Source organism: Mobula birostris, chromosome 16 (genome assembly GCF_030028105.1).
Source record: "Mobula birostris isolate sMobBir1 chromosome 16, sMobBir1.hap1, whole genome shotgun sequence".
In the NCBI taxonomy this organism is placed as follows: Eukaryota; Metazoa; Chordata; class Chondrichthyes; order Myliobatiformes; family Myliobatidae; genus Mobula; species Mobula birostris.
The window spans coordinates 24971970-24999077 of NC_092385.1; the positions used below are offsets into that span (position 1 = coordinate 24971970).

Sequence of the window (27108 nt, forward strand, 5' to 3'; positions counted from 1 at the left end):
ACTTCTGTAACGCTTCATGGAGAGCGAAGGACATGGTAAGACACAGAAAAAGTCATGGTTATCCACTGCAAACAAGGAAAGCCCCAGTTCGTGACAACAACTCGTACCACTGGACCCAGACTTCCAAGGTCGAGAGTGTTGAACTATCCCAGTACAAGGACTTTTCCACTTTTAAAACTCTCCTACGTGTCTCACTGTCATCGCTTATTTCTCACCAGCTAGCAGTGACAAAAATCAGTTTTAAACACAAACACATGCAAGTGATGCTATTTTAAAAAAAGCTGTTCGCTTTGAGCACAGTGTAGGAGATCGCTGCTGTTTTCTCGAATAGTTTTTGCTGTTTAAGAGTTGTCCCAAATAAATGGCTGCCCCAACTAACCGATGGATCAATTAACCAGAATCCACTGTATTTGCAAAGAGGGGGTGCGCAGTGAAACTCCACCGGTTCCTGAGATGGGAGATTTGTCATATGAGGGGGGATTCATCAGGCCAGGCCTCTCCTCCCTGGAGTTGAAAAAGAATGAGAGGTGGCACACTGTACTATGGATCAGCAAGCAGATCTACTCGCAGTCCAACTCATGATCTTTCAAAACTTTATCTATCTTCACCTTAAATACTTCTAATGATATAGCTTGCCTAACACCAAAGGGTACAGAATTCAGGAGATTATCAGAATCAGAATCGGGTTTAATATCACCGGCATAGGTCATGAAATTTGTTAACCCTGTAGCAGCAGTACAATGCAATACGTGATAATACAGAGAAAAAAACTGAATTATCATGAAGTATATATAGAGTTACATTAAATAGTACAAAAATAGAAATAAAATATAGTGAGGTAGTGTTCATGGGTTCAATGTCCATTCAGAAATCGGATGGCAGAGGGGAATCATTGAGTGTATCTTGTTTTAAATAACTGGTCCCTTATTTATGCCCCTTCGTCCAGACCCTCTCACTAATGGAAACATGTTAACATCTACTCAGACATGCCCCTCATTCTTCTGAATTCCAAAGGACACAGACCCAAACTTTACTGTTTGGACACTTGGCATAGTGGAGAGGGGCTCGGGAGTCGGCAGCGTCGCCCAGCTCCGGCAGTGCCGCCCCTTCGCAGCAGAGATGCGCGTCGCCAGCTGCCGCTTCCATTGAACCGCGCAGTTTATCTGCCATCGGGCCCGAGCCGGCGCCGACTTTCTCTCCGCAGCCTGGGAGAAGAGCGGGGCCGGCTCATTCATGCCCGCTCTGCTGGGCAGCGTCCTCCACCTACTGCAGCATTCGTGCTCGGCGGGGCTCCGTGCGGCGGCCTCCTGGGCGCCGGGTGCAGCGATGCAGACGGCCGTGGTCCGCTGCGTCCCGGGCGAGGCTAAAATGACCATCTCGTTCGAGCTGAACGGCGGGCACCGACGGCTGGCGCGGGAGCAGAGCGAGTGCCTGCGGGCCGCGCTCGCTCGCATCGCGCACAACGTGCTGAAGGCACAAAGCAAGCCCAGGAAAGGGCGGAAGGCGGCGGAGCAGGCCCAGGCCCCGGCCCAGGCCCCAGATGTAAGTCTGTACCTGGATGAGCAGGCCGTGCCCGACGACACGAGGAACGCCGAGGCCTGGCAGGACGGTGCGGAGCTGCGTGTGGGGGAAGCGCGGTACCGGGTGCAGCGAAACCCGCCGACACTAACTCGCCTCGAGTTACCCGCTTCGATCCTGGCCGGCTTCCCGGTCTGCCCGCAGGTTCAGATCGAATTCGGCCAGCCGGCCGAGTCGCGCTTCGAGTGGCTGAGGGAGGTTGCGGGGTCGGGGTCCGGCACCGGCAGCTGGGAGTCGGCGGCGAGCGGCAGGGTCTTCATCCCCGACAACGGCCTCGTCGGCTCGAAGCTGAAGCTGCGCTGCCGCCCGGGCGACGGCAGCAGGTTCGGGCCGGCGGCCGAGCTGCAGAGCGCGGGCGCCGTGGAGGCCGGCCCGGGAGTCTGCACCTTCGACAGCCGCCACTCGTTCACTCGCGAAGCGGTGTCCGGAGCGCAGCACCGGGTGGTTTCCTACAACATCCTGGCGGATGTGTACGCGAAGACCGAGCTGTCCAAAACCACCCTGTACCCCTACTGCGCGCCGTACGCTCTCCACGCCGACTACAGGCAGAACTTGATCAAGAAGGAGCTCAGCGGCTACCACGCCGACATCCTCTGTCTGCAGGAGGTGGACAAGCACGTCTTCTACGACAGCCTGTCGCCGGCCCTGGACGCTTTCGGTTTTCACGGATTGTTTCGGATCAAGGAGAAGCAGCACGAAGGTCTCGCCACCTTCTTCAGAGCCTCCAAGTACCGACTGCTAAGTCAACATGATGTGACTTTTAGTGAGGCTCTGGCTTCGGATCCCTTGCACACCGATCTTCTACAAAAGATTTCTGCAAACCCCACCATCAAGGAGAAGGTGCTGCAAAGATCAACCGCCTTACAGGTACTAAAATGTTTTTTTTTACCACAGTATTTCAACCCTGTCTACATCAGCTACTATAGCAAAATGCTGGAAAACCCCCTCAGGTCCAACATCTCTGGAATAAATAGCTGATGTTTCATTTTTAAACCATGACGGACGGCGGGTTTTCGACCCATTTCACGGATGATACCTGACCGCCGAGTATTTCCAGTATTTTCTTTGTCTGTTTAAGATTTCCTACATCACAATCTTTTTTTCTCAAAAAGTACAGTTGTGGAAACTAAATCATTGATGATTAAGGGGGTAAAGTTGAGGATTTGAGAATTGAGGGCTCTGGAGAATTAGGAGACCAGAAATGCCCAGATCATTATGAGAGGTGCTGAGGGGTCAAGTAGAGCTCCTATTTTCTTCAGACCTGCCACTCTGGCAGGAGCTATTTCATTGTGCCAGTTTATCCATCTCTGTCGTATTTTCTGTTGATGAGTTTTTTTTTACAGCAGTGATTTGAGATGTCCTTTTCTTTAACCATAATTGACTGGTGGGATCGCAAACACTTCTACTTTTACCAATCTTCTTCCAGCAGAACAAAGAAAAAAGTTCTCCAAATACGCTTCTTCTTCCCAGCTGGTATACGGAATATTCTTGATCATTTCCTTCATCTTCAATAAAATTCCACCAGCAAAAGCCACATCTTCCCTTCCCTTTTTGAAATAAGATGTCCTCTCTGACTGTCTAGTTAGATTTTAGCCGCACTGATCACTCCCTCTCTCAGTCTCTGAAGTGCCTACAGGGGATGCAGCACCTGCCCTTTTATCTTGTCCCTTCCTGCCACCACGTCATTCCATGTGAAGTAGCAATTCATTTGCACTTCTTCCAAATTAATGCATTTTATTTTATGTCACCCAATCTGCATTTGATTACTTCAACGTGGTGTCCTCTGCATTGGAGAAAATGCAGGCTGGGTGATGGCTTTGCGAAACAGCTCCTTTCATTCCCAAGGGGGACCTTAAGCATCCAGGTCTCTGTCACTTTAATTATTTTCCCACACCCATTCTGGCCTCAGGTTTCACCCTCTTCTACTGTTCCAATGAATGCAAACTCAAGGAACAGCACCTCATCTTCAGTCAAAACACATTGTAGTTCTTGTGTGTGAATTCAATCATTTCAGGTAACCAGCCTTTCCTGTTTGTGAAAATAGACCTATGGTCATCCACCTGTTACATTATCTCTTTTGACTATCGATGCTACCTGACTTGCTGAATATTTCCTTTTTTATTTTGATCTCCAATAACTGCTATATTCTGTATTTATTACCTTTTCTCTATCCCATTCTCTGCAACTTAAAACACCCTAGTTTCGCACTTTCCCAGTCTAATGAAGGAAAATTGATTCAAAATGTTATGTTTTTCTCTCCATAGATAAGGTCTGATCTAATAAGACCATAAGGCATAGGAGCAGAATTAGGCCATTCAGCCCGTCGATTCTGCTCTGCTATTTCATCATGGCTGATTTTTATTACTCTCAACCACATTCACCCACATACTCCCTGTAACTTTGATGCCCTAACTAATAAGACCATAAGACACAGGAGCAGAATTAGGCCTTTGGCCCATCGAGTTTGCTCTGCTTGCAAAGTATCTCTCATATCTTTTGTTTTTATTTCAGCTCAGCTCTGTTGCTTTAGAGAGCCCAGTTTTGAATACATTCCAGTAACAATTTCTTTGGGAATAAATATCAGAATATTCTACTTGAGGTGATATTTGAAAGGAGATATTTGTTAACTTAAATAATGCTAATTTGACAAAATGGGAAGTTGGTGGCTAAACAGAATAATTGATGGAATAATTAAGTGACAGCTTAGTACAAGATCTGATCAATGTTTATTTGAGAACCTTAGAAGACTACTATTGTTTTGAAAAACTTTATGATAGCTGAAAAGTCGTCATATATTTTGCTATGTTTGCATATTGGATAGTTCAGAATGTACATTATTTTTACTCAGGTTTCTGTACTTCAGTATCTTGAAGATTCATCAAGGAAAGTGTGTATTGCTAATACTCATCTTTACTGGCACCCAAAAGGTAAATTTTATATTTGTAGTGATATATTCTTAGTACTTTTACACCCTCCGCTTATTCTATATGTCACACTTCTCCATTAAGGAATATTCAACTTACTTAATTTTGAGGGTGATTTACAGCTGCATGTTCAACAAATTTTACAAATCTCCTATTTGTAGTTGCTACTTTTTATCTTCAATTTTTAATAGAACTTAAATGATACCAGACTAATCACACAAACCAACATAGGTCTTGTTTGGAACAGGGGCAGAAAATACTTAAATCAGTATGTTGAACTGTTTCTGTAAGGAAAGGAAAGTACATGTAAAACTCTGATCATCTGCCATCTGACTATTGGCTTTGTCATCTGTCACATCAGGAGACATTTACCATGTTCTGTGAACACTCATCGAAGCTGCTGTTTCCACACTGCCCATTTGTAGATCATGAAAAGTGCATGTGAGAAATTGAAAGCAGCAGCCACATTAAGAATACTTATATTTTATGTGAACCCAAATGAAAAACAATCACAATTTAATCTTGCCATCATATGGTTAATTAAAATTTATCATTATCCCTACCTCTGAGTTGGGGGTTATATAAAATACCCCCAAACCCTCAAAACCACGGAGATTCACAATCTATATCTTGTGATTTGGTTTGGGGCTAAATGTGAGATTTCCAAATTTGAAGATGATGTGAAGTTAGTTATGACATGAAAATAAAATTAAAAGTGATTAAGTTTACGTCCTGGTATAGCAGGCATTTATGGAGGTAAATGGTATTTTGATTCTTATTAGGTACAATTCCAGTCATCTTAGCTGTAAAACCAGTATGTTTCTGTAGCGCCCTGGTGAAGATTTTTTTCTGCTATGTTGTAGGTATTTCATTATAGCAGTTCTGCAAGAGCAGTCTGTTCTGCTTTCAGTATGTTTGGGTTTGATTTAAAGGGGCTATGTTGTTCAATTTAGGAATGAGGATGGTGGAACTGGGAGAGGGTTCTAGAGAATGCTGGGTGGAGAGGTATTTGTGTCAAGCACTGGTGTGGGTCGAGGTCTTTTTGGCAGGAGCTGGGAGAAGACAGGAGGAAGATGGCTGAGGATGCTGTCCCTGTTGCACAGGGTGCTTTGTGCTTCAGGGAGGAAGGACCAATATTCCCGTGGGGGAGCCCCTTTGTTTGAGATGGATTTCAAGTTACAGTCAGAAGGTAGAGTGTGCTTTCACGCAGACCGTGGGTCCAGCGCTTGAGTTAAAGGCAACATCAAGATAAGCTCCAATTTATGTGGGCATTTGGACAGAGTTAACTGTTATGGGCCCTTTTAATTTTTTTCTCTTCTTTTTCCTACTAACTGTTCGATAAAGCAGTCATTTGTAAATATACTTTGTTTATTATTGTATGCAGTGTCTGATCTGTTATTTCTTGCCAACGGCTAATTGCATGAGGGCAGTATTTACACAATATTCAAACAGATCGAGGTTCGGGTGGTCGAGACATCCCAACTTCCCAGCTTCCCAAGTCATACTGACCCTAGATATATGGAGTTTGAGAAATGTGGTTTTCTGACTGCTGAGTTCAGTGGCTATTAATGAGGGGCTAACGAGCCGCATCTCTAGAGATGCCCGGTAAAGAAGGACTTCATTTCTTTCAGAAGGCATGCAGTGAAGGTTCACCATTCTGGTTTCTGTAATGTAAGCAATAATTTTTAGACCATGTTTCTATTTTTAGAGGGTTCAATAGGTGTTTCTCTGGCAAAGACATGCATAATTTGGAGGTCAAACTCTTAAAATGTACATTGGATCACTTAGACTGAAATGAAGAGAAATTTTCTTAGAGAGTGGTGAATCCTAGGCATTCTCTGTCATGAAGGGTTATGGAAGTTTTGTCAATGATAGATTCAAAGCCAATTATATATTAAGCAATGCATATAGGGATAGTGCAATAAAATGGTGTTAACATTGAAGATCAGCCATAATCTTATTGAATGGAAGAGCAGGCTGAGGAACATCTATGCAGGCATTCCTGGTTGAGGTTTTATTTCCTGCCTGATGTTTGCAACTGGAAATTGATAATGAATATCAACCAGGGCTTAATAAAAGAAAATTGAACTCAGCTTTGTTAATCTTTGTAAGAGCACTTGTTAGTGTATTTGAATTTACACGGGTGGGTATGGTGCTGGACTGTTGTGACAGACCTTAAATTACAGTTTATTAAAACTAAGATGGGTTACTTTAATTACTGACCTTAAAACTTCAGTAGAACTTTTGGTTCTCCAAGAATTTATAATACTGGCATGATGACTAGAGTGGTTGCTGTACAAAAATATTAATGTGGTTGTTTGATATTCACATAATTCTTCAAAATTTCCTGAATGTTAAAGCAGTTGTTCAGTTATTCAGTTAGAGGACAAAAAGGGAAAGGTTGCTCATATATCTGTAATTTGCAGATAAGAATCTATTTTAATTAACATTTTAACAATTTTTTTAGTCCGAGCTATGAGAATTGATCTAAGGTTTCTTGCACTATTTTTCAGGAGGGCACATTCGTCTTATTCAGATAGCAATCGCGTTTCGTCATCTGCATCAAATTACTTCAGAGATGTATCCTAATGCACCAATAATCTTTTGTGGTGACTTTAATAGTATCCCGAATTCAGGATTGTATGAATTTGTTACCAAGGGAAGCATTTCTGCAGATCACCAAGACTGGTCTTCAAATGGTGAAGAGGAACAATGCCAGATGTCTCTTACTCACTCCTTTGAACTTAGAAGTGCCTGTGGAGAACCTGCTTACACAAATTATGTAGGTGGCTTTCAAGGCTGTTTGGACTATATTTTTATGGATGGAAACACGTTTGAAGTTGCTCAGGTGATTCCTTTTCCAACTCATGAGGAAATCACCTGCCATTTGGCCCTGCCAAGTGTTTCACATCCATCAGATCACATTGCACTTGTCTGTGATCTTCAGTGGAAATGAACAGTGCCCTCTTGTCAGTTAGTTTACTAATGGTAAATAACACTGTGTGAATTTACAAAGGGTATAACTTGACAAAATAAACAAGTGTATAAGCATCTTTGGAGATGGTGAATGAATATGAGATTTTGTTTAACAAGACACTGCAATAAATGGAGATCAGAATAATCCAAAATAATAATGTAAAAAATAGAATCAAGCATGGTAACCAGTTGTCTGGCAGGATTTGTAATGTCTGCAAAGGCTCATGTTTTATGGAAAAGAAAGTGTTATATGCATTAAGTTAGGGACAGAAGCTATTTGTAGGTAACAAATTAAGCAAATCAAAATCCCAAGATATTTTTAACAACCAAGCTATCCAGCTGTATTATCTGGCTTTATTTTCTAGAAAATGTATGGAATTTCCATCTAAATAAATACCAAACTGCAAAATCACTCCACTATCTGGCTGCAGTTTGCACTGTGATACAACACAAGCTTAGTTATAAATGCAGATAATGTATACACATGTGCGAACTACCAAATTAAGATTCAAAATGTCAAAGTGAAAATACACCTTAATTAACATGCATTTCCAAGTTCATAGTGCTTTAAAAATAGTGTAACACACAAAAAATGCTGGAGGAAATCAGCTGGTCAGGAAGCATTTATGGAATGGAATAAACGTGTGGTTTGCAAAGACCATCTCAATTTTTGGACATTCACTATTTAACAAGGTTTATGTTCCCAGTTTGTGTTTAGATATTAGAATATCAAAGAAACAACAATGGGTGGCTATCAATGAAAGTAACATGGCTGACTTATTCTAAGTAAATGTGTTATTTGAGCACATGTAAAACAAAAGTTCTTTTTTTCAAATTTGTAATGATTGTTAATCAAGTGAGAAAAGTACATATACTGATTATCACTAGAGAGAATACATTTGATATGTGATAGCTGCAAATCATTTTGGGTGAGATACAGAAAATGAGCAAACACTTTGCCAATTTAGTTGGGGACAAACAGAATGACAGCTTTTTCATCAACTGGTTTTGATAGAATATTTTTCCATTGCTTTTGTGTTGTACTTTCCTTATAATCCATTTTTCCCACCCAGGCTCCTGCCACCCTCATAAACAGGGTGTATTTCCTCTTCACTTATCCAAATGTTTGTCTAGCTCCCCTTTGAATGCATTTGTCCAATTCACTTAAATAACAAGTTGTATATTTTGAGTTCTATTATTTCTTATTTACTAGTTGACAGTATATCAGTGCCATTGCAACCACATTAAGAAATGGAAGTTCACCCAAGGAACATGGTAGATTATAATAAACAAATCTAATTATATAGTGACTCTTAATTATTTATTTGGATTGGGGTTTTGGTATAACATGTTAGTGCAAGTTTCCTAATGCAAGCACAGCAATTTTATGTTACCGATTGTAAAACTTGGAGGGGGGAAAGGCATGGGGCTGTGGGGCAACAGCTACATCTTGGCTGTTAGCATACTAGTCCAGTCCAGCTTACTTATTTTGATGTGAATTAATTTTCATTTTATTACATTAGATATTTAATTTTTTCTACTCCAAGCACCTCCCATTCTCATTGAACTTTTATCAGTGTGTTTAGGTCATGTGAAGAGAAAATATTTTTAATCTTTTTATTCTGGCATCACCGTTTCATTCCAGTCCTGAAGAGTCTCAGTCTGAAACATCAACTATTTATTCATTTCCATAGATGTTGCCTGACCTGAATTTCTCCAGCATTTTGTGTGGCTATGGATTTCTAACATCTGTGAGATTTTTAATGCTCCACACGGAAGTCTCTTCAAGGGGTGCCTACCCTAAAGTTTAAATCTTTTCTTTGATGGGAGTTCAGTGAGACCCCTCTGATTTCTGCAGCCCTATGACTCTTCAACCACTTACTCATCCAGACTCAGGCGGAAAAAAATTCCCCCTTCATCTCTTTTCCCCACTGTCTTCTTACCTCTTCTAAACAGCAATTGGATAGAATACATTTAAAAAATTATGTAACTTGTGATGCTACATGCAAATTAAAACAAGTAGTTTTCAAAAGTAGGAAATAGTAGGAGACATTAGGAGAGAAACATAGCCCTGAATTAACAGTAGTCATTTTTATTTTAATATTTTTTCGCCAGCAGTCTGACCAGTTATATTTCAAACTACCACTCAAATTATCTCTTGCTGTTTGTCTGGAAACAAAACAAACATTTTTATAAATGCCTTGAAAACAACTTGAGCAATCAGTGCCCACCCTCAAGTTTAAATTGCACAAAATAAATATCTGAATCAATTACCAATGTTGTATAAACCTTTATTTTATGAGATTTAAAATCAATACATTACATAGACAACTTTCATTATCTGAAAGTTGATTTTCCAGTTTTAGGAAGACTTGCCCATCCAAGGTCAACCATACCAACATTAACTATATTACACTGAATAACACCACACACTAGTAACAGTAACACGCAACATTTTAAAAGTTACAACTTTCAATACAATTGAACTTCAGTGTATAGAAATGCCAACACGAAAGAAAGAATGCTTAAGAACTTGATTTTTGTTGTTTAATAATGTTTACACCACAGTTGAATACACAGCTTGCTTATTAAAGAAACTGAATCTGTACCATTAAATAGGAAGAACTGAGGACAGATGTGAAACTGGTTATATTGCCAAAAACAAGTATCTACAAGACTATTTAAACCCATAATCTTGTATTAAACTAGCCAGTATCACAAATATTATAATACAAAGACCTTTGGAGTTGTTTCAACAGAACATAAGTGGGTTGTTCTGGCCATAATATTAGAATCAACGAGAGTATAAAGTCAAAGCAATGTCTGTGCAATCAGTGAATTAGGTAAATATTATTTTCCAGATTCCAAAATTTGTATCCATCTCTTTACTCAAATCTATTCAGGAAGCACATCCAATATTATTAAAATGGTAAGTAACTGGTGACCATTTTCACAATACAACTACAATTTTTTCAGCAGATTGTTTTAGAATGACCTGATGTATTACAGAACTTCATAAAAAGGTAAAGTAAAAAAGTTCATTAGGTAAGTGGACTTAATGTTAATTTCTTAAAGATAGTACAGAAGTTATGGTCAAGTTCATTTCAACTAGGAAATAAATTGGAAGAAATGTATTTTCCCCACAGTGAGTTAACTATAAACTATCTGTTTAAACTTCCATTTTATGAAACCTACCACAAATGCTGGCAACAATGAAGAGTTCAAAATCAAGCTGTGTTGCCCAAAAAAGCTCCAGAAACCACAATACTTGAGTTGAAAACTCGATGACAACTCAAGGTAAAGTAACCAAACATTTTCTGTTAACTAAAACATACAATTGTCAAACTAAGTTGTAGCAGCAGGCCTAGGATTTTGAAAGTTCATTTGTCAACCAGTCAAGCCCTTCAAACAAGCCGGCTCCATCTGTGGCGCAAGTAGCTTGAACGTACCACTATTCCAAACAGAAAAATATAGTATTAGACAAAGTAATAAACAAGCAACACTTTCAACTATGTTTGTAAAATAGAATCAAGCTAAAATACCTTTTACATAAAAGGTATTTTATATTTTCAGTTTTAAGCACAAGACTCACTGGAAGATAACTTCATCCACTGAGGAATGGGGGATCATTAAACTTGCAGCACTCAGGGCAAAATATTTTACAGATTATATATTCTTAATGTGCCATACTTCTGGCCCCAAAACACTAAAGCCAATATATCCAATAACACCTTCACAATTACTCTCAACACCAGACTTCCACAAGGCTTTGTCCTTAGCCCCATACCTTCATGTCTGTGGCTAAATTCCACTCCAACCCATATACAAATTTGGTGATTACACTACTAGAGTGGGTCAGATCTAAAACTATGCCAAGATGGAGTACAGGAAAAAGACAAGCCAGCCCAGTAGCATGGTGTCAAGACAGAAACCTTTCCCTCTGTGTCAGAAAAGGAGTTGTCACTGACTTCAGAAAGAAGGGTGGAGTACATACACCCTCTCTATATCAATGGTGCAGAAGTGGAGATGGTTCAGAGCTTCAAGTTCCCAGCTGCAAATATAATCAACGTTTTTTTTCTGGTCAAACCATGTAGACACTATGACTAAGAAAGTACACCAATGTCTCTGCTTCCCTCCAAGGCTAAGGAAATTTGACACATCTTTATAAATGCGCTTTGAAAGCATCCAGTTTGGATGCATCACAGCTTAGTATGGTAAATGTTTTACTCGATTCTGCAAGAAACTGTGGAGCTGTGAATGCAGTCATGTAAGCCAACCTCCACTACACTATCTACTGCTTTGCAAAAACAGCTAACATAATCAAAGATCCTTGCTGTTCCAGTAATTTTGTCTTCTTCCTCTTTGAGCAGAAGATACAAATTTTTGACAGTACGTACCATGAGACCCAAGGACAGCTTCTATTCCACTGTTATCAAACTCCTGAATGGACATCTCATACAATAAAAAATAAACTTAATCTCCCAATCTATCTTAATGTGGCCCTTGCACTTTGTCATCTTGTACTCTATAACTGCAATACTGTACTATATTCTCCATTGCTTTCCTTTTACTACCTTGATTTAACTATGTGTGGCATGTTCTGTCTGGATGGCACACAAAACAAAGCTTTTCACTGTATCTCGGTACATGTAATAAATCGATACTAGGTAAAGTCCTTTAGAACCTTCAGAAATAGACTATACTACTTCATATTTCCAGTGTTTACATCTTTAAAGAAATTGTGGCCCTTGTGAATTTTCTTCCAACTTTTCCTAAGGATGTTAATAAGATAGGCCGTGCGAGATTTGTGGCCCCTTAAACCCAAAGATAAAGTTTCTTTGCCATTAACATTAATGCAAAGGTTAATGTACAAAATGTACATGAGACATCTGGATCAGAAAACCTCTAGGTAACAACGTTATATTGAAAATTTTCATCTAGTGATTTATCACTATTGTCATAGTGAGGGATTAAAGACATTTCAGTGCTGTAGAGCCCAAATTCTCTATTTATAAATTCATTCATTGGGCAAGTATCAATTAAGGAAACAAAGACCTTAAGTTCAATAACACCTACAGCACATATATTGTAAATACTAAAAAACATTGTAAATACTAAAAAAACTAAGTTAATGACACTACTAATGTTAACAATGCTACAACTCTATATAGATTTCTTACAACTCTGTTACGAAAGGTCTGTAGTCCTAATTTTTCTGTAACTTCATTGACGGACAAGGCATTTGGCAAGTCTTGTTTATTGGCAAATACCAATAAAACTGCATCTCTTAATTCATCTTCTTGAAGCTGGAATAAAACACATTAGTTAATTTGATACACAAGTAAAAGATATACAGCATGATCAATATAACTGAGTTTACTTTTGATAGTTGGCCAGGTGCCGATTTAAACTCAGCATCAACAGTTCCAGTTCAAGGCCAACCCAAGTATTTGACTACTATTTTTGAAGATGCTCAAGGAATGTTAAAAATACAAAATGAATATATTTGTGTAAGATTCAGTATCATTTAATAATCTAATTTTTATCAACCACACCAAACGACAAAATGATAAAGAACTAGACAGAGTCTTGGGATTGAGCTGCACAATGCATGTAGGATTGCCACAAGTGGTGACACCAGCTTTGAACTTAAATTACTATTCAACTGCAACAAATGTTTTGGAAGTTAATTCACCGTAGATCTGTAACTGAGTCACCTGTAGTACACAGATCACTTTCTGAATGGCTTTAAAATTAATACAAGTTTGAGAACCATATATCCCTTTCGGACAGCTTCATAATTTGCTCAACTCCACTTCCCTGCCCAATCCCCATAATCCTGAATTTCTCATGCAGTCTAAAAAAAAATTTCCTCAACTTAATTAGATGTAAAGACCCCACATCTTGGAAGATCACTAGGCAGAGAATGCAAAAGTTCACAAGCTTCCACCACATGAATTTCCTGTTCATCTCAGACCTTAACCTGAGACTATGTTCCTAGCCACCTCTAGCAGAGGAAACATTTCACAGCACCTTCTCTGTCAAGCATGCTTAGAATTTTGTATGTTTCTGCAAGATCACTGCTCTCTTCGAAACTGAGCACAGCCCCATTCTTACCCATATATCAATACCCCCAACCCAGCAGTTAACACTGTCTCATAGTCAAAAGTTATTTAGGTATCTAATTGTGTTATGCTTTTCTATCACTTCCTTAAAAATAGATTCAAACAATTTCCTAACATCCGCTGTTAGATTTACTGGTTTGAGGAACAGTTTTTTCTTCATCCTTTCTTGAATGATACTGATACATTTGCTGTTTCCTAATGAATTCTTAATCTGCATGGCCTCAAAATGCTCACAACTCAATTGTCTATATAAATATCTATATATAAATCAATAGGGATATAACAATCTATCTGCAAGAAAGGAGCATTTACTCAAAATATTGACAATGTATCAAATACAAAGTAATAGATACATACCATTTTTCGGAGTTCATCTGTTGCTTCTGGCATTCTCTCCCTATCATTGCTATCTACCACAAAAATAAGACCCTGTCATAAGAAATAAAGTTTTGTATTTGAGATTTACTTTAAAAGGCAGAGAATAAGAATTCAAAGAAATTATATTCACAGAAATCATTGTAGTTATGAATTAAAACTTGTTTTTCTTTATAGAAAAACTGTTAAATTAACTTTTTAATAAATACAAAACTACAATTGAATTTACATGCATGTTGTTTGTCATTATTTATATGCCAGAGTAGGTCCCTAATCTAATGCATATTTATCAACTCTTGTGCTGCAAAGGAATTGAGAAATCCCAATGCAAATAAGCATCAAATATTGACTTAAAGAAAAAGTAACATTAAGAGCATCACAGATTACTTCACATGAACAATTCTAAAAGTTCTCCTCTATAGTTAAGCTTTTATTTGTTATGAACTGGAGTCACTTCATGTACGCAATTATCAGATTTTCTACAACTGTTTTCTAGTCTTTTGAATACCTCAGAAATAAAATTAACACTAAATGAGCCCTCCTAGTCTATAATGGAATTATTGAATACCCAAGTGTTTTATGCTATGAACTTAAAAATGTAATACATAAAGGGCACCAGTAGACATTATTGTTGATTGCCTTAATTGCAGCAGTGTCTTTAGTGTCATTAGAAGCATAATTGTTACAAGAGTTGAGATCCGAGGAAAGGTTTGGTTTCTCAACAGTACATAGGTAAGAGCAATCAGTAATAGTTATGACTGGTTAAAAATCAGACTGCAAATTATAAGCACCTATAGAGCATAAAAATATGGTTTCTGAACAGCAAGACTCTAAACAAATATAACATGCTAGATTTAGCTGAACTGCTCCTAGTCTAAAACCAGCCTGCATCTTCCTAGAGATGCTCTAGGAGATGCTGCCTGGCCTGCTGCGTTCACCAGCAACTTTGATGTGTGTTACTTGAATTTCCAGCATCTGCAGAATTCCTCGTGTCTGCATTAACCAAAACAGGTTTCCATCACACACTTTGAAAGAGGTTGTACATCAGCAGCATATTTGTCAGTGCACTGAGGAAACACTGCTTCCAAAATGGCCCTAAAAACTTTAGTCAGGCACTAACCCCTCAGCCCCAACCTTGTCACCAGTGAAAATTGCAAAATTACACCACAAGGTAAAAGATCAGCCAAAATCTCATTGCATAGCAGAGCAGATTAGAAGCTTACATTCTTATGCTCTTGTGAGTCAGTTCATCAAAAATAAAAGCTTTTTTTTGGTGGTATAAAGAACGAGTTTAAACAGATCTGTATAGCTATCCGTCATAAATATTTTGTGGTATGTGACGTGTTAAGGTGTTGAGTTCTATTAGGTGATGAACTACCTGTGTGTTCTGGAAATAGTGCCTCCATAATGGTCTAATTTTGTCTTGGCCACCAACATCCCACACAGTGAAATTTGTCTTGTTATATTCAACAGTTTCCACATTAAATCCTAAAAAAAAGGAAACAATTAGAGTTTTACAAAATACAAGAATATTAACTTTAAAAACTTTAATTTTTAATTAACTAGCTTGCAATAACTGCACTAAAAATCTTAATTTACTTACAATCAATTAGTTATGACCTTGCACTTGCATTGAATATCTGTTTCTTTGGTAATTGAAAATATTAGTCAAGAAAATAAACTCCTGAACAAAATATTCTTCCTTTCAGAAATTGCATTAACCCTGCTACTTAGCTTATTAAAAGGCATCACTTTAAATTTTGTACTCATATTGTTTCTGCCAATTAAATTTTCTCCAATTTAAGTTGCTTTCAGCTTGATAACTTTCTTAGATAATTTTAGTAAGATCTTTGATTTACACATGGTGGTGCAATCTACGAATGGTCAAAATAACTAGAGCTGGAAACATACACCTGTATGCTAAAAGTAGATGTCATTTAAGAACTAAACTGCTATGTTGCAGGCAATTTGTAAATTATCTTTCATATTAAATTATTGTCCATTGATCCACTGTATGCTGTTGACATGAAATATATGAAAGAGCCAGCTAATGGCCTCTGGAGGTCAGAAAATAACAAATATTTGACATTTTACTTCACTAATGTACACAATACTGAGTGCAGGGGCAGAGCCAAGTTATATTGAGCTGATGCACTTCATCTCCATTTTACTCAGTGTTCATCATTTTAAATATTTAAACATGTTAGGTGTCTTTTTAATTAAAAGAAAATACTTAATCTTTTCTCTCAACTATTAAATGCCTCTGATAATAAAAGGTATTTTAAAAAAGTGAAAAAAGCTCTTTGACAGTAGGGTGTTGTCAAAGGGCCACTTGAATGTTACAGAGCCAGTGGAACATCAGGATTCACTTCTCAAGCATAGTTACTATTCACAGACAATTCGACTTGGTGGACTAGGCACAATTAAGCACAGTTTTGAACAGTAGCCAATCGCTGTTGAGAAGATGCAGCTCATTCAGGTTGCCAATTAGGTACATAAAGCATCGATTTGCAGCAGCTTGGTGTTTGAACAGCAGCCAATCAGCATTGACTGGCAAGAACAAATAAAACTAAGGCAAGTGCGAGTGCTGGAGTTGACAGTGTTATTTGAAGATTTAGCTCTTTGAGGCTTCAGCAAGGAGAGGCTTGAGTGAGAGAAGGTGAAAAAGATGTAGGTAGATATTCCCCCCCCACCCCCAGTTTATTTATTGTTGCCTTCTTTATATTTGCAGTTAGAACAGTAGGACTGGACAGGATAGCTGTATTGCCCCTTGTGTGGGATATGGGAAGGCAGGGAGAACTCCAGTGTCCCTGATGACTTCACCTGCGAGGAGTGCATCCAGTTGCATCTTCGAACACTATGTTAAGGAACTGGATGAACTCTGAATCATTCAGGATGCTGAGAGGGTGTTGGATAGGATATATAGAGAAGTAGTTACACCCAAGGTGCAGGACACAGGAAACAGTGACAGTCAGGAAGGGGAAAGGGATTAAACAGCCAGTGCAGAGTATCCCTGTGACTAACCCCCTCAACAACAGGTAGGGGGGTAGGGGGGTAGGAAGACCTAGCAGAGGAAAGTCACAGTGGTGTGTCTGGCTCTGTGACTCAAAAGTGAAAGGGGGAGAAGAGACAAGCTGTGGAGATAGGGGATTTGTTAGTTAGGGTAACAGAAAGATGGTTCTGTGGACAAGAATGAGATTTGTGGATGGTACAATGCCTAAACAAAGTATTCACCCCCCTCGTAAGTTTTTATGTTTTATTGTTTTGCAACTTTCAATTACAGTGGAGTCGATTTGGCTTTTTTGACACCGAACAACAGAAAAAGACTTCCATTTCAAAGTGAAAACAGATATCTACCAAGTAATCTAAATTAATTACAAATATAAAACAAAAATAATTGATTGCATAAGTATTCACCCCCTTCAGGTCAGCATTTAGTAGATGCACCTTTGGCAGCAATCAGTGCATAGGTGTGCTCAAGCAGCTTGATAACTGTTCAAGCTCTGTCAGGTTGCATGGGGATTGTGAGTGAACAGTCCTTTTCCAAGGCCAGCCACAAATTCTCAATTGGATTGAGGTCTGGACTCTGACTTGGTCACTCTAGGACATTAACTTTGTTGTTTTTAAGCCATTCCTGTGCAGCTTTGGCTTTATGCTTGGGGTCATTGTTCTGCAAGAAAACAAATCTTCTCCCAAGTCACAGTTCCCTTGCAGACAGCATCAGGTTTTCCTCCAGGATTTCTCTGTATTTTCTCCATTCATTTTACCCTCTACCTTCACAAGCCTTTCAGGGCCTGCTGCAGTGAAGCATCCCCACAGCATAAGGCAGCCACTGCCATGCTTCATGGCAAGTACGGTGTGTTTCTCATGAGGTGTTTGGCTTATGCCAAACATAATGTTTAGTCTGATGGCTTAAAAGCTCAATTTTGGTTTAATCAGACCAGCTTACTTCAGAGTCTCCCACATGCTTCTGGTAAGCTCTAGCCAAGATATCATATGAGCTTTTTTTTTTGCCAACAGTGGCTTTCTCTTTGCCACTCGCCCATAAAGCTGCGACTGGTGAAGCACCCGAGCAACAGCTTTATGTGCAGTCTCTCCCATCTCAGCCACTGAAGCTTGTAACTCCTCCAGAGTTGTCATAGGTCTCTTGCAGGCCTTCCTTCTTGCACAGTCACTCAGGTTCTAAGGACAGCCTGCTTCAGGCAGACATACAGCTGAGCCATGTTCTATCCATTGCTTGATGACTGACCACTGTACTCCAAGGGATGTTCAGAGACTTGAAAATTCTCTCGTATCCATCTCCTTGTGCTTTTCAATAACCTTTTCCCAGATTTGCTTGGAGTGTTCTTTTGCCTTCATGGTGTAGTTTTAGTCAGGATACTGACTCATCAGTAGTTGGACCTTCTAGATGCAGGTGTACTTTTACTACAACCAGTTGAAACACCTCAACTGCACACAGGCCTCCAAAAGCAGATCCCATTTAACTAATTATGTGACTTCTGAAACCAATTGGGTGTACTTTTACTACAACCAATTGAAGCACCTTAACTGCACACAGGCCTCCAAAAGCAGATCTCATTTAACTAATTATGTGACTTCTGAAACTAATTGGGTGTACTTTTACTACAACCAATTGAAACACCTTAACTGCACACAGGCCTCCAAAAGCAGATTTTATTTAACTAATTATGTGACTTCTGAAACCAATTGGGTGCACCAGTGATGATTTGGTGCATCATAGTAAAGAGGGGTGAATACTTATACAATCAATCTTTTGTGTTTTATATTTGTAATTAATTTAGATCGCTTTTCACTTTGACACGAAAGAGTCCTTCTGTTGATCAATATTAAAAAAGCCAAACAGAATTCACTGTGACTCAATGTTGTAAAATAATAAAACATGAAAACTTCCAAGGGGGTGAATACTTTTTATAGGCACTGTTTGTTGCCTCACAGGTGCTAGGGTCTGGGACATCTTGGATCGAGTCCTCAGTATTCTTACGTAGGATGGTGAACAGTCATGGCCCATGTAGCTACCAAAGACAAAGGTAGGAAGAATGATGAGGTTCTGCAAAGTGAGTTCAGGGAGTCAAGTGCCAACTTAAAGGACAGGACCTCCAGGGTTGTGATCTCAGTATTGCTATCCATGCTACATACTAGTGAGGCCAGAAATACGAAGATCATACAGTTTAACATGTGTCTAAGGAATTGGTGTAGGAGTGCATAAGATTTTTGGATAATTGGGCTCTCTTCCAGGGAAGGTGAGACCTGTACAGGAAGGATGGTTTGACCCTGAACTGGAGAGGGACGAATATCCTAACAGAAAGGTTTGCTAGTGCTGTGGGGGTGGGGTTAAACTAAAGTCGCAGGGGGAATGGGAATCAGAGGGCCAGAAATGATAGTGAAGAGGTTGCAGAGACATTTTTTTGTTAAGACCTCAAAGTCAGAAATCAAAAGGTTGAGCAAGGTGCGACTAATGTTCCGAGCTGTGTATACTTCAATGATAGTAGTTTTGTAGGAAAGGCAGATGAGCTCAGGGCATTGATCATCACAAGGAATTATAATATTATAGCCATTAGTGAGATGGTTGCAGGAGGGGCAGGACTGGCAGCTCAATATTCTGGAGTTGCATTGTTTTAGACACAACAGAACAAGAGGGATTGAAGGTGGCATTAATAGTCAGTGAAAATGTCACTGCAGTGCTTAGTCAGGACAGACTGGAGAACTTATCTAGTCAAGCTTTACAGGAACTGATAAAAAAACGTATGACCATGTTACCGACCATATGACCCGAAACGTCGACTGTACCTGTTCCTAGAGATGCTGCCTGGCCTGCTGTGTTCACCAGCAACTTTTATGTGTATGACCGTGTTAACGGGGCTATATTATAGACCATCCAGTCTGCGGGACTTACAGAATGAAATTTGCAATGAGATCGCAGACTTGCAAGAAACATAAGCTTATTTTATTAGGTGATTTTAATTTTCCACATATTGACTGGGTCTCCCATACTGTAAAAGGTCTACATAGAACAGAGTTTGTCAAATGTGTTCAGGAAAGTTTCCTTAATAACTACATAGAAGTCCCAACAAGTGCGTGATACTTGATCTACTATTAGGGAATGAGACAGGGCAGGTGACAGAAGTTTGTCTAAGTGAAACACTTTGCATCTAGTGATCACATCAGTTTAAAAGTAAATATGCAAACACATAGGTCTGGTCTTCGGGCTGAGACTCTAAATGGAGGAAAGGCCAATTTTGATGGTATCAGAAAGGATCTGGCAAGTGTGGATTGGGACAGGCTGTTTTCTGGCAAAAGTGTACTTGGTTAATGGGAGGCCTTCAAAAATGACATTTTGAGTGTACAAAACTTGTATGTGTCTCTCAGAATAAAAAGGTAAAGATAATAGGTTTAGGGAACCCTGGGTTTCAAGAGATATTGAGGCCCTGGTTAAGAAAAGAAAAAAGGAGGTGAATAGCAAGTATAAGCAGATAGGAAAAAAAATAAAGAGCTTATGGAGTATAAGAAATGCAAGAGAACACTTAAAAAATTAGGAGGGCCAAAAGGCGGCGTGAGGTTGCTCTAGCAGACAAGGTGAAGGAGTATCTTAAGGGAGTCTATAGGTACGTTAAGAGCAAAAGGATTGCAAGGGACAAAATTGGTCCTCTGGAAGATCAGACCAGAATGGTAATCTATGTCTGCAGCCAAAAGAGATTTGAGGGGGGGGGGGAAGAGAGAGGGGAGGTTGATCTTAAATGGAATTTTTGCATCTGTATTTCCTCTGGAGACAGACAGAGTCTATAGAAGAGAGGCAAATCAAGAGCAATGTCAGAGACCTTACACAGATTACAGAGGTGTTTGCTGTCTCGAGGCAAATTAGGGTGGATAAATCCCCAGGGCATGATAAGGTGTTCCCTCAGACCCCGTGGGAGGCAAGTGCAGAAAAAGCAGGGGCCCTGTGAGAGAAAATTAAAACCACCCTTAGTGACAGGTGAGGTGCCAGAGGATAGCTAATGTGGCTCCACTGTTTTAAGAAAGGCTCTAAAAATAAACCAGAAAATTATATGGCCGGTGATCCAACATCAGTAGTGGGAAAGTTAACCGGATATGAGTATTTGGATAGACAGGCACCGATTAGGGATAGTCAGCATGGTTTTGTGCATAGTAGGTTGTGTCTAACCAATCTGACAGATGTTTTTTTGACTAAGTTACCAGGAAAGTCAATGAAGGCAAGATAGTGGATGTTGACTATGTGAATTTCAGCAAGGCATTCGATAAGGTCCTGCAAGGCAGGCATGTCAAGAAGGTTTAGTCACTTGGCATTCAAGATGAGGCAGTAGATTGGATCAGACATTAGATTTGTGGGAGAAGCCAGAAGGTGGTTGTAGATGGTTACCTCTCTGACTGGAGGCCTGGGACCAGTCGACTGCTGCAGGGATCAGGGTTGGGACCATTGTTATTTGTCATCTGTATCAATGATCTGGATGATAATGTGGTTAAATATATCAGCAAGTTTGCGGATGACACCAAGATTTGGGGTGCAATGAACAGTGAGGAAGACTATCAGAGCTTACAGTGGGATCTGAACCAGATGGAAAAATGGCAGGTGGAATTCAAGCAACACACATCAAAGTTGCTGGTGAACGCAGCAGGCCAGGCAGCATCTCTAGGAAGAGGTACAGTCGACGATTCAGGCCGAGACCCTTCATCAGGACTAACTGAAGGAAGAGTTAGTAAGAGATTTGAAAGTGGGAGGGGGAGGGGGAGGGGGAGGGGGAGATCCAAAATGATAGGAGGGGGAGGGATGGAGCCAAGAGCTGGACAGGTGATTGGCAAAAGGATCATGGGACAGGAGGCCCAGGGAGAAAGACAAGGGGGGGGAAACCCAGTGGATGGGCAAGGGGTATAGTCAGAGGGACAGAGGGAGAAGAAGGAGAGTGAGAGAAAGAATGTGTGTATAAAAATAAATAACGGATGGGGTACAAGGGGGAGGTGGGGTATTAGCAGAAGTCAGAGAAGTCAATGTTCATGCCATCAGGTTGGAGGCTACCCAGACGGAATATAAGGTGTTGTTCCTCCAACCTGAGTGAGGCTTCATCTTTACAGTAGAAGAGGCCGTGGATAGACATGTCAGAATGGGAATGGGATGTGGAATTAAAATGTGTGGCCACTGGGAGATCCTGCTTTCTCTGGCGGACAGAGCATAGGTGTTCAGCAAAGCGGTCTCCCAGTCTGCGTCAGGTCTCGCCAATATACAGAAGGCCACATCGGGAGCACCGGACGCAGTATATCACCCCAGCCGACTCACAGGTGAAGTGTCGCCTCACCTGGAAGGACTGTCTTGGGGCCCTGAATGGTGGTAAGGGAGGAAGTGTAAGGGCATGTGTAGCACTTGTTCCGCTTACAAGGATAAGTGCCAGGAGGGAGATCAGTGGGGAGGGATGGGGGGGACGAATGGACAAGGGAGTCACGTAGGGAGCGATCCCTGTGGAAAGCAGAGAGGCGGGGAGGGAAAGATGTGCTTAGTGGTGGGATCCCGTTGGAGGTGGCGGAAGTTACAGAGAATAATATGTTGGACCTGGAGGCTGGTGGGGTGGTAGGTGAGGACCAGGGGAACCCTATTCCTAGTGGGGTGGCGGGAGGATGGAGTGAGAGCAGATGTGCGTGAAATGGGGGAGATGCGTTTGAGAGCAGAATTGATGGTGGAGGAAGGGAAGCCCCTTTCTTTAAAAAAGGAGGACATCTCCCTTGTCCTGGAATGAAAAGCCTCATCCTGAGAGCAGATGCAGCGGAGACGGAGGAATTGCGAGAAGGGGATGGCATTTTTGCAAGAGACAGGGTGAGAAGAGGAATAGTCTAGATAGCTGTGAGAGTCAGTAGGCTTATAGTAGACATCAGTGGATAAGCTGTCTCCAGAGATAGAGACAGAAAGATCTAGAAAGGGGAGGGAGGTGTTGGAAATGGACCAGGTAAACTTGAGGGCAGGGTGAAAGTTGGAGGCAAAGTTAATAAGGTCAACGAGCTCAGCATTCGTGCAGGAAGCAGCGCCAATGCAGTCGTCAATGTAGCGAAGGAAAAGTGGGGGACAGATACCAGAATAGGTACAGAACATAGGTTGTTCACCAGAATTCAATGGAGACAAATGCAAGGTGCTGCACTTCAGTAGGATCAAAGGATCAAACAGGGTAGTTGAATGGTAGGGCACTGAGGAGTGTGGTAGAAAAGCAGGATCTGGGAATACAGGTCCATAATTCATTGAAAGTGGCAGCACAGGTGACAGGGTTGTAAAGAAAGCTTTTGGGACAAGGCCTTCATAAATCATAGTACTGAGAACAGGAGATGGGCTGTTATGTTGAAGTTGTATAAGATGCTGGTGAGGTCTAATTTGAAATATTGTGTGCAGTTTTGATCACCTATTCAAGTCAATTCAAGAAATAAAATCAATTCAATTCTATCTATAGGAAAGATGTAAGCAAGGTTGAAAGAGCACAGAGAAAATTTACAAGGATGTTACCGGAACATGAGGATCTGAGTTATAAGGAAAGATTGAATAGGTTAGAACTTTATTCCTTGGAACAAAATAGATTGAGGGGAGATTTGATAGAGGAAACAAAATTATGAAGGGTATAGATAGAGTAAATGCAAGCAGGCTTTTTCCACTGAGGTTGGGTGGGACTACAAATAGAGGTCATGGGTTAAGGGTGAAAGGTGAAAAGTCTAAGGGGAACATGAGGGGAAACATCTTTACTCAGAGGGTTGAGGGAGTGTTGAGTGAGCTGCCAGTGTAAGTGGTGCACGTAAGCTCGATTTCAACACTTAAAGGAAGTTTGGATAGGTACATGGAAGAAAGGTCTGTGGTCCGGGTGCAGGTTGATGCAAGTAGACAGTTGAAATGGTTTGGCAGGGACTAGATGGGCCAAAGGGTCTGTTTCTGTGCTGCACTTTTCTATGACGATGACAATAGCAAGGAAACAATTTAAACTGCAGAACTGCAAAAATGTGTGGCTGCGGGAGGAGCCAGAGGAGGATGCAGTGATATCAAGCAGTTCATGCACATCATTTCATTATTGATAGTCTGCTAAGTAATTTTTTGTTCACTGCCAAGTAGTATTGTAAAACAAAATTAAACACATCCAATATTACATAAAGCACTTGCCACGTCTCATATAAACAATGAACTGTGACAGAAATATTATTCCTGTCAATGGGCAAATCCCAACTATTCTCCAAACCTTCAGGACTGGACTCACATTTGCCACTTCTACCTACCAATACCAAATACGCTGTGGACATGATGTCAATCTCAAAGTACTTCAGATTAAAAACATCACAATCTCAGATTATTATCTACAGATTAATGTGTCAATACTGCTGAATTTTCAGACGTCTGACACATTCATCAAAAACCTAAATCTTGCAGAAATTTCCAAAAATGTATAATGGATCTCGATTGATAATGATAAAAGTTGTACAGAAGGAAACAGATGGCAAAGCATGGAGACTGCAAATGAAACTATCCATAATATTCAAAAGAAAATTTAATTGATTTTTTTTTTACAAATAGCTGAATGACAGTCTCAACCAACATTCCTGTATAATTCGCACTTACCAATAGTTGGAATTGTTGTTACAATTTCCCCTAGTTTCAGTCTGTACAAGATGGTTGTTTTGCCAGCAGCATCCAAACCAACTAGAACAAAAAAAAAACATTTTGACATTTCAAAAACAACACTGACCATGACAAATTTGGGTTTCTGCACAGACAAGAGAGAGAAAATAGGTTAAGTGAATGAGAGAAAACATGGTATACAAGATGGAAAAAAGTGAGGCAACATACTTTAAAAAAAACAATGGTGTGAGGTTGAAAGATATACATCGTATTTAAATTAAAAAATAAACACTGCCCAAATTTGGATGTAATTCAAGACCAGTCTTTATTAGGAATGACTCAATCCAACAACTTCATGTGACCATCAGTAAAGACAATACGAGTCCATTCTCAGGATAAAATCTGGCTTGCTGACAGACGCAGGTCTAGTATTCTTTCATTAACCTCACTCTTGAATAAGCTACAAAAAGTTTAAATTTACTAATTTGTTGCACAAGATGATTGTTAACAGTTTAATACAAATTAACTTACCACTATAAATTCAGACGGGAGCTCTAACTTATTGTGGCTGAAGACGCATGAGATTGTAAACAAATAGCACTTAGTTTTGATTCCATGTGGTTGACGTTGCTATCTGTGGTAGCACACTTATTTTACCAAATGTTCAATGAATATTCAGTTCAACCCTTCCCAAACAAGCATTATTAAGTTTTTAATTGCAGGGTTGTACATCAAATGCCGTCTACTCCCAAAATGCTCCGAGTGCATCATGGCTAAACTGGCCCAGCTCAATTAGAGTCAGTGAAAGGCAGTCATGTCAGGAAGTGCCTACAGCTTGAGCAAGAAGGGAGGGCAAATACAGGTGTCAATTTCAAAACTGACTCAGTATCAGAAGCTAAACCTGGATAGGAAACGTTGTCTAGAAATGAAGAGTTCTACGTCCAATGTCTAGTTTCAGTTTTCCTCAAGAGCGGGTTGCGATATCCAATAAGTTTCAGGGTATGTTTTGCAAATTTAAATTTAAAATTTGCTTCAACACTATGCATCCTAAGGGAAGTCTGCAAAGGAATTCAAGTGAAGTCATCAGTAAGAGAACAAAGGGCACACCTTGCTTTAGATGCTGAAGTACTTTCTCAGATGTCTGCTTTCCTTTTTGCCATAAGCAGGGAACATTCAGCAAATATCCCCCCAAATCAGGGAGCATTAACACTTTAATTTTACTTAATGGAGTGACAACGGGGTGAACAAGGGCACCCACCTAAATATGACTGGCTTTGTGGCATGGACTCGATAGGCCAAATGGCCTCTTGTTGAAATAGTGGTAGGGGTAATAGAAAAGTAACGTGGGCATTTAAGATTATTCCCTGTAGCAAGGCTAAATGGCAAATACGAGGAAATCTGCAGATGCTGGAATTTCAAGCAACACGCAAAGTTGCTAGTGAACACAGCAGGCCAGGTAGCATCTCTAGGAAGAGGTACAGTCGACGTTTCGGGCCGAGACCCTTCGTCAGGTCGAAAATGGTTTGATTTTCAATGCGTAGTTTGAAGAAATTAAGAGTTATTAAAGACACGTAGGATGGATACACAAAATAGAGGGGGAAGGGAGAGTTGGAGACTACAAAAAGACATGTATTATTTTACAGTGCAGTGACCCTCGGCCTGAGTTCTCTAGTGCTTACACAATGTAAGCGCTGAAAAATATCCACTACCAGCTGACATTAAACGCAGCAATCTCACGACTGCAGAATAATGCCTGTTTCTGGGCGCTTCTCTGAAAAACAATACTAATCATCATTGCAAAGTCCGTGCAATGAGCGCAGAAGCGACACCATCTCGAGTGTTTAAATGGGCTCCTCTGACACAGAAGTGTCGGCTTGGTTTACACCCTTCCAAAACAGGTTTCGCCCGACCCACGAAACTCTTTTGACAGCAGGTAAAGCCGGGAAATGAAAGGAGAGGTAACGGCATCTAACAAGAAGCGGGGTTTCAGCAATTCCCACTCCGTCTCTTACCAGGCGTTCCCGTGCCTTCGGGAACCGGCACTCGGTCAGGGGAAGCAGGAGGATCCCCCCGCCCCGAGCCCCGAGCCGCCTTCCTACCCCCTCTCGCCCAGAGGAGGAGGAGGTGGGTGGCGGGCAGACTGCCGAAACACCGGGCAGCAGCTGCGGAACAACCCCGAGGGGCCGTGCGCTGAACAATGGGAGCCGACACGGAACGGACGGACGGACAGGCGGCGCGAAGGCCGGTAGCTCACCCATTAGTATCCGGACTTGCCTCTTGCCGAAGAGGTCCTTCACCAGCTGGGACAGACTGAGACCCATGGCTGCATCCACCGGCCGCCGCTCGCGCTCTGCCACGTCACAGCCGCCGCCGCTCCGGCACGGGCTGCATGACGTCACGGCCGCCGCTCACTCCGCCATCCCGGAAGTTACCGGCTCTTTCACAAGGTGTAGCCGATGCTGTGGATAATTTAACGGCTAAATTTGACATTTTTTTATTTTGGGAGTGTTTTGTGCGTTTT

The 27108-nt window shown here is 40.7% G+C and overlaps 2 protein-coding genes across 2 annotated transcripts; one reads left to right on the forward strand and one right to left on the reverse strand.

Moving 5' to 3' along the window:
* Positions 1-1087: 1087 nt before the first annotated feature.
* pde12 (phosphodiesterase 12) lies at positions 1088-9745 on the forward strand. The gene is made up of 3 exons (XM_072280433.1): positions 1088-2445; positions 4427-4505; positions 7016-9745. Exons 1-3 carry the CDS (start codon positions 1234-1236, stop codon positions 7456-7458), a joined length of 1734 nt encoding a protein of 577 aa, XP_072136534.1. The 5' UTR covers positions 1088-1233; the 3' UTR covers positions 7459-9745.
* Positions 9746-9753: 8 nt separating this feature from the next.
* LOC140211053 (ADP-ribosylation factor 4-like) lies at positions 9754-26953 on the reverse strand. The gene is made up of 6 exons (XM_072280434.1): positions 26842-26953; positions 24588-24668; positions 15357-15466; positions 13961-14032; positions 12659-12784; positions 9754-10929 (listed from the first exon to the last, which is right to left on the reverse strand). The coding sequence occupies exons 1-6, from the start codon at positions 26906-26908 to the stop codon at positions 10843-10845; spliced, it is 543 nt and encodes a 180-aa protein (XP_072136535.1). The 5' UTR covers positions 26909-26953; the 3' UTR covers positions 9754-10842.
* Between the last annotated feature and the right edge of the window lie 155 nt (positions 26954-27108).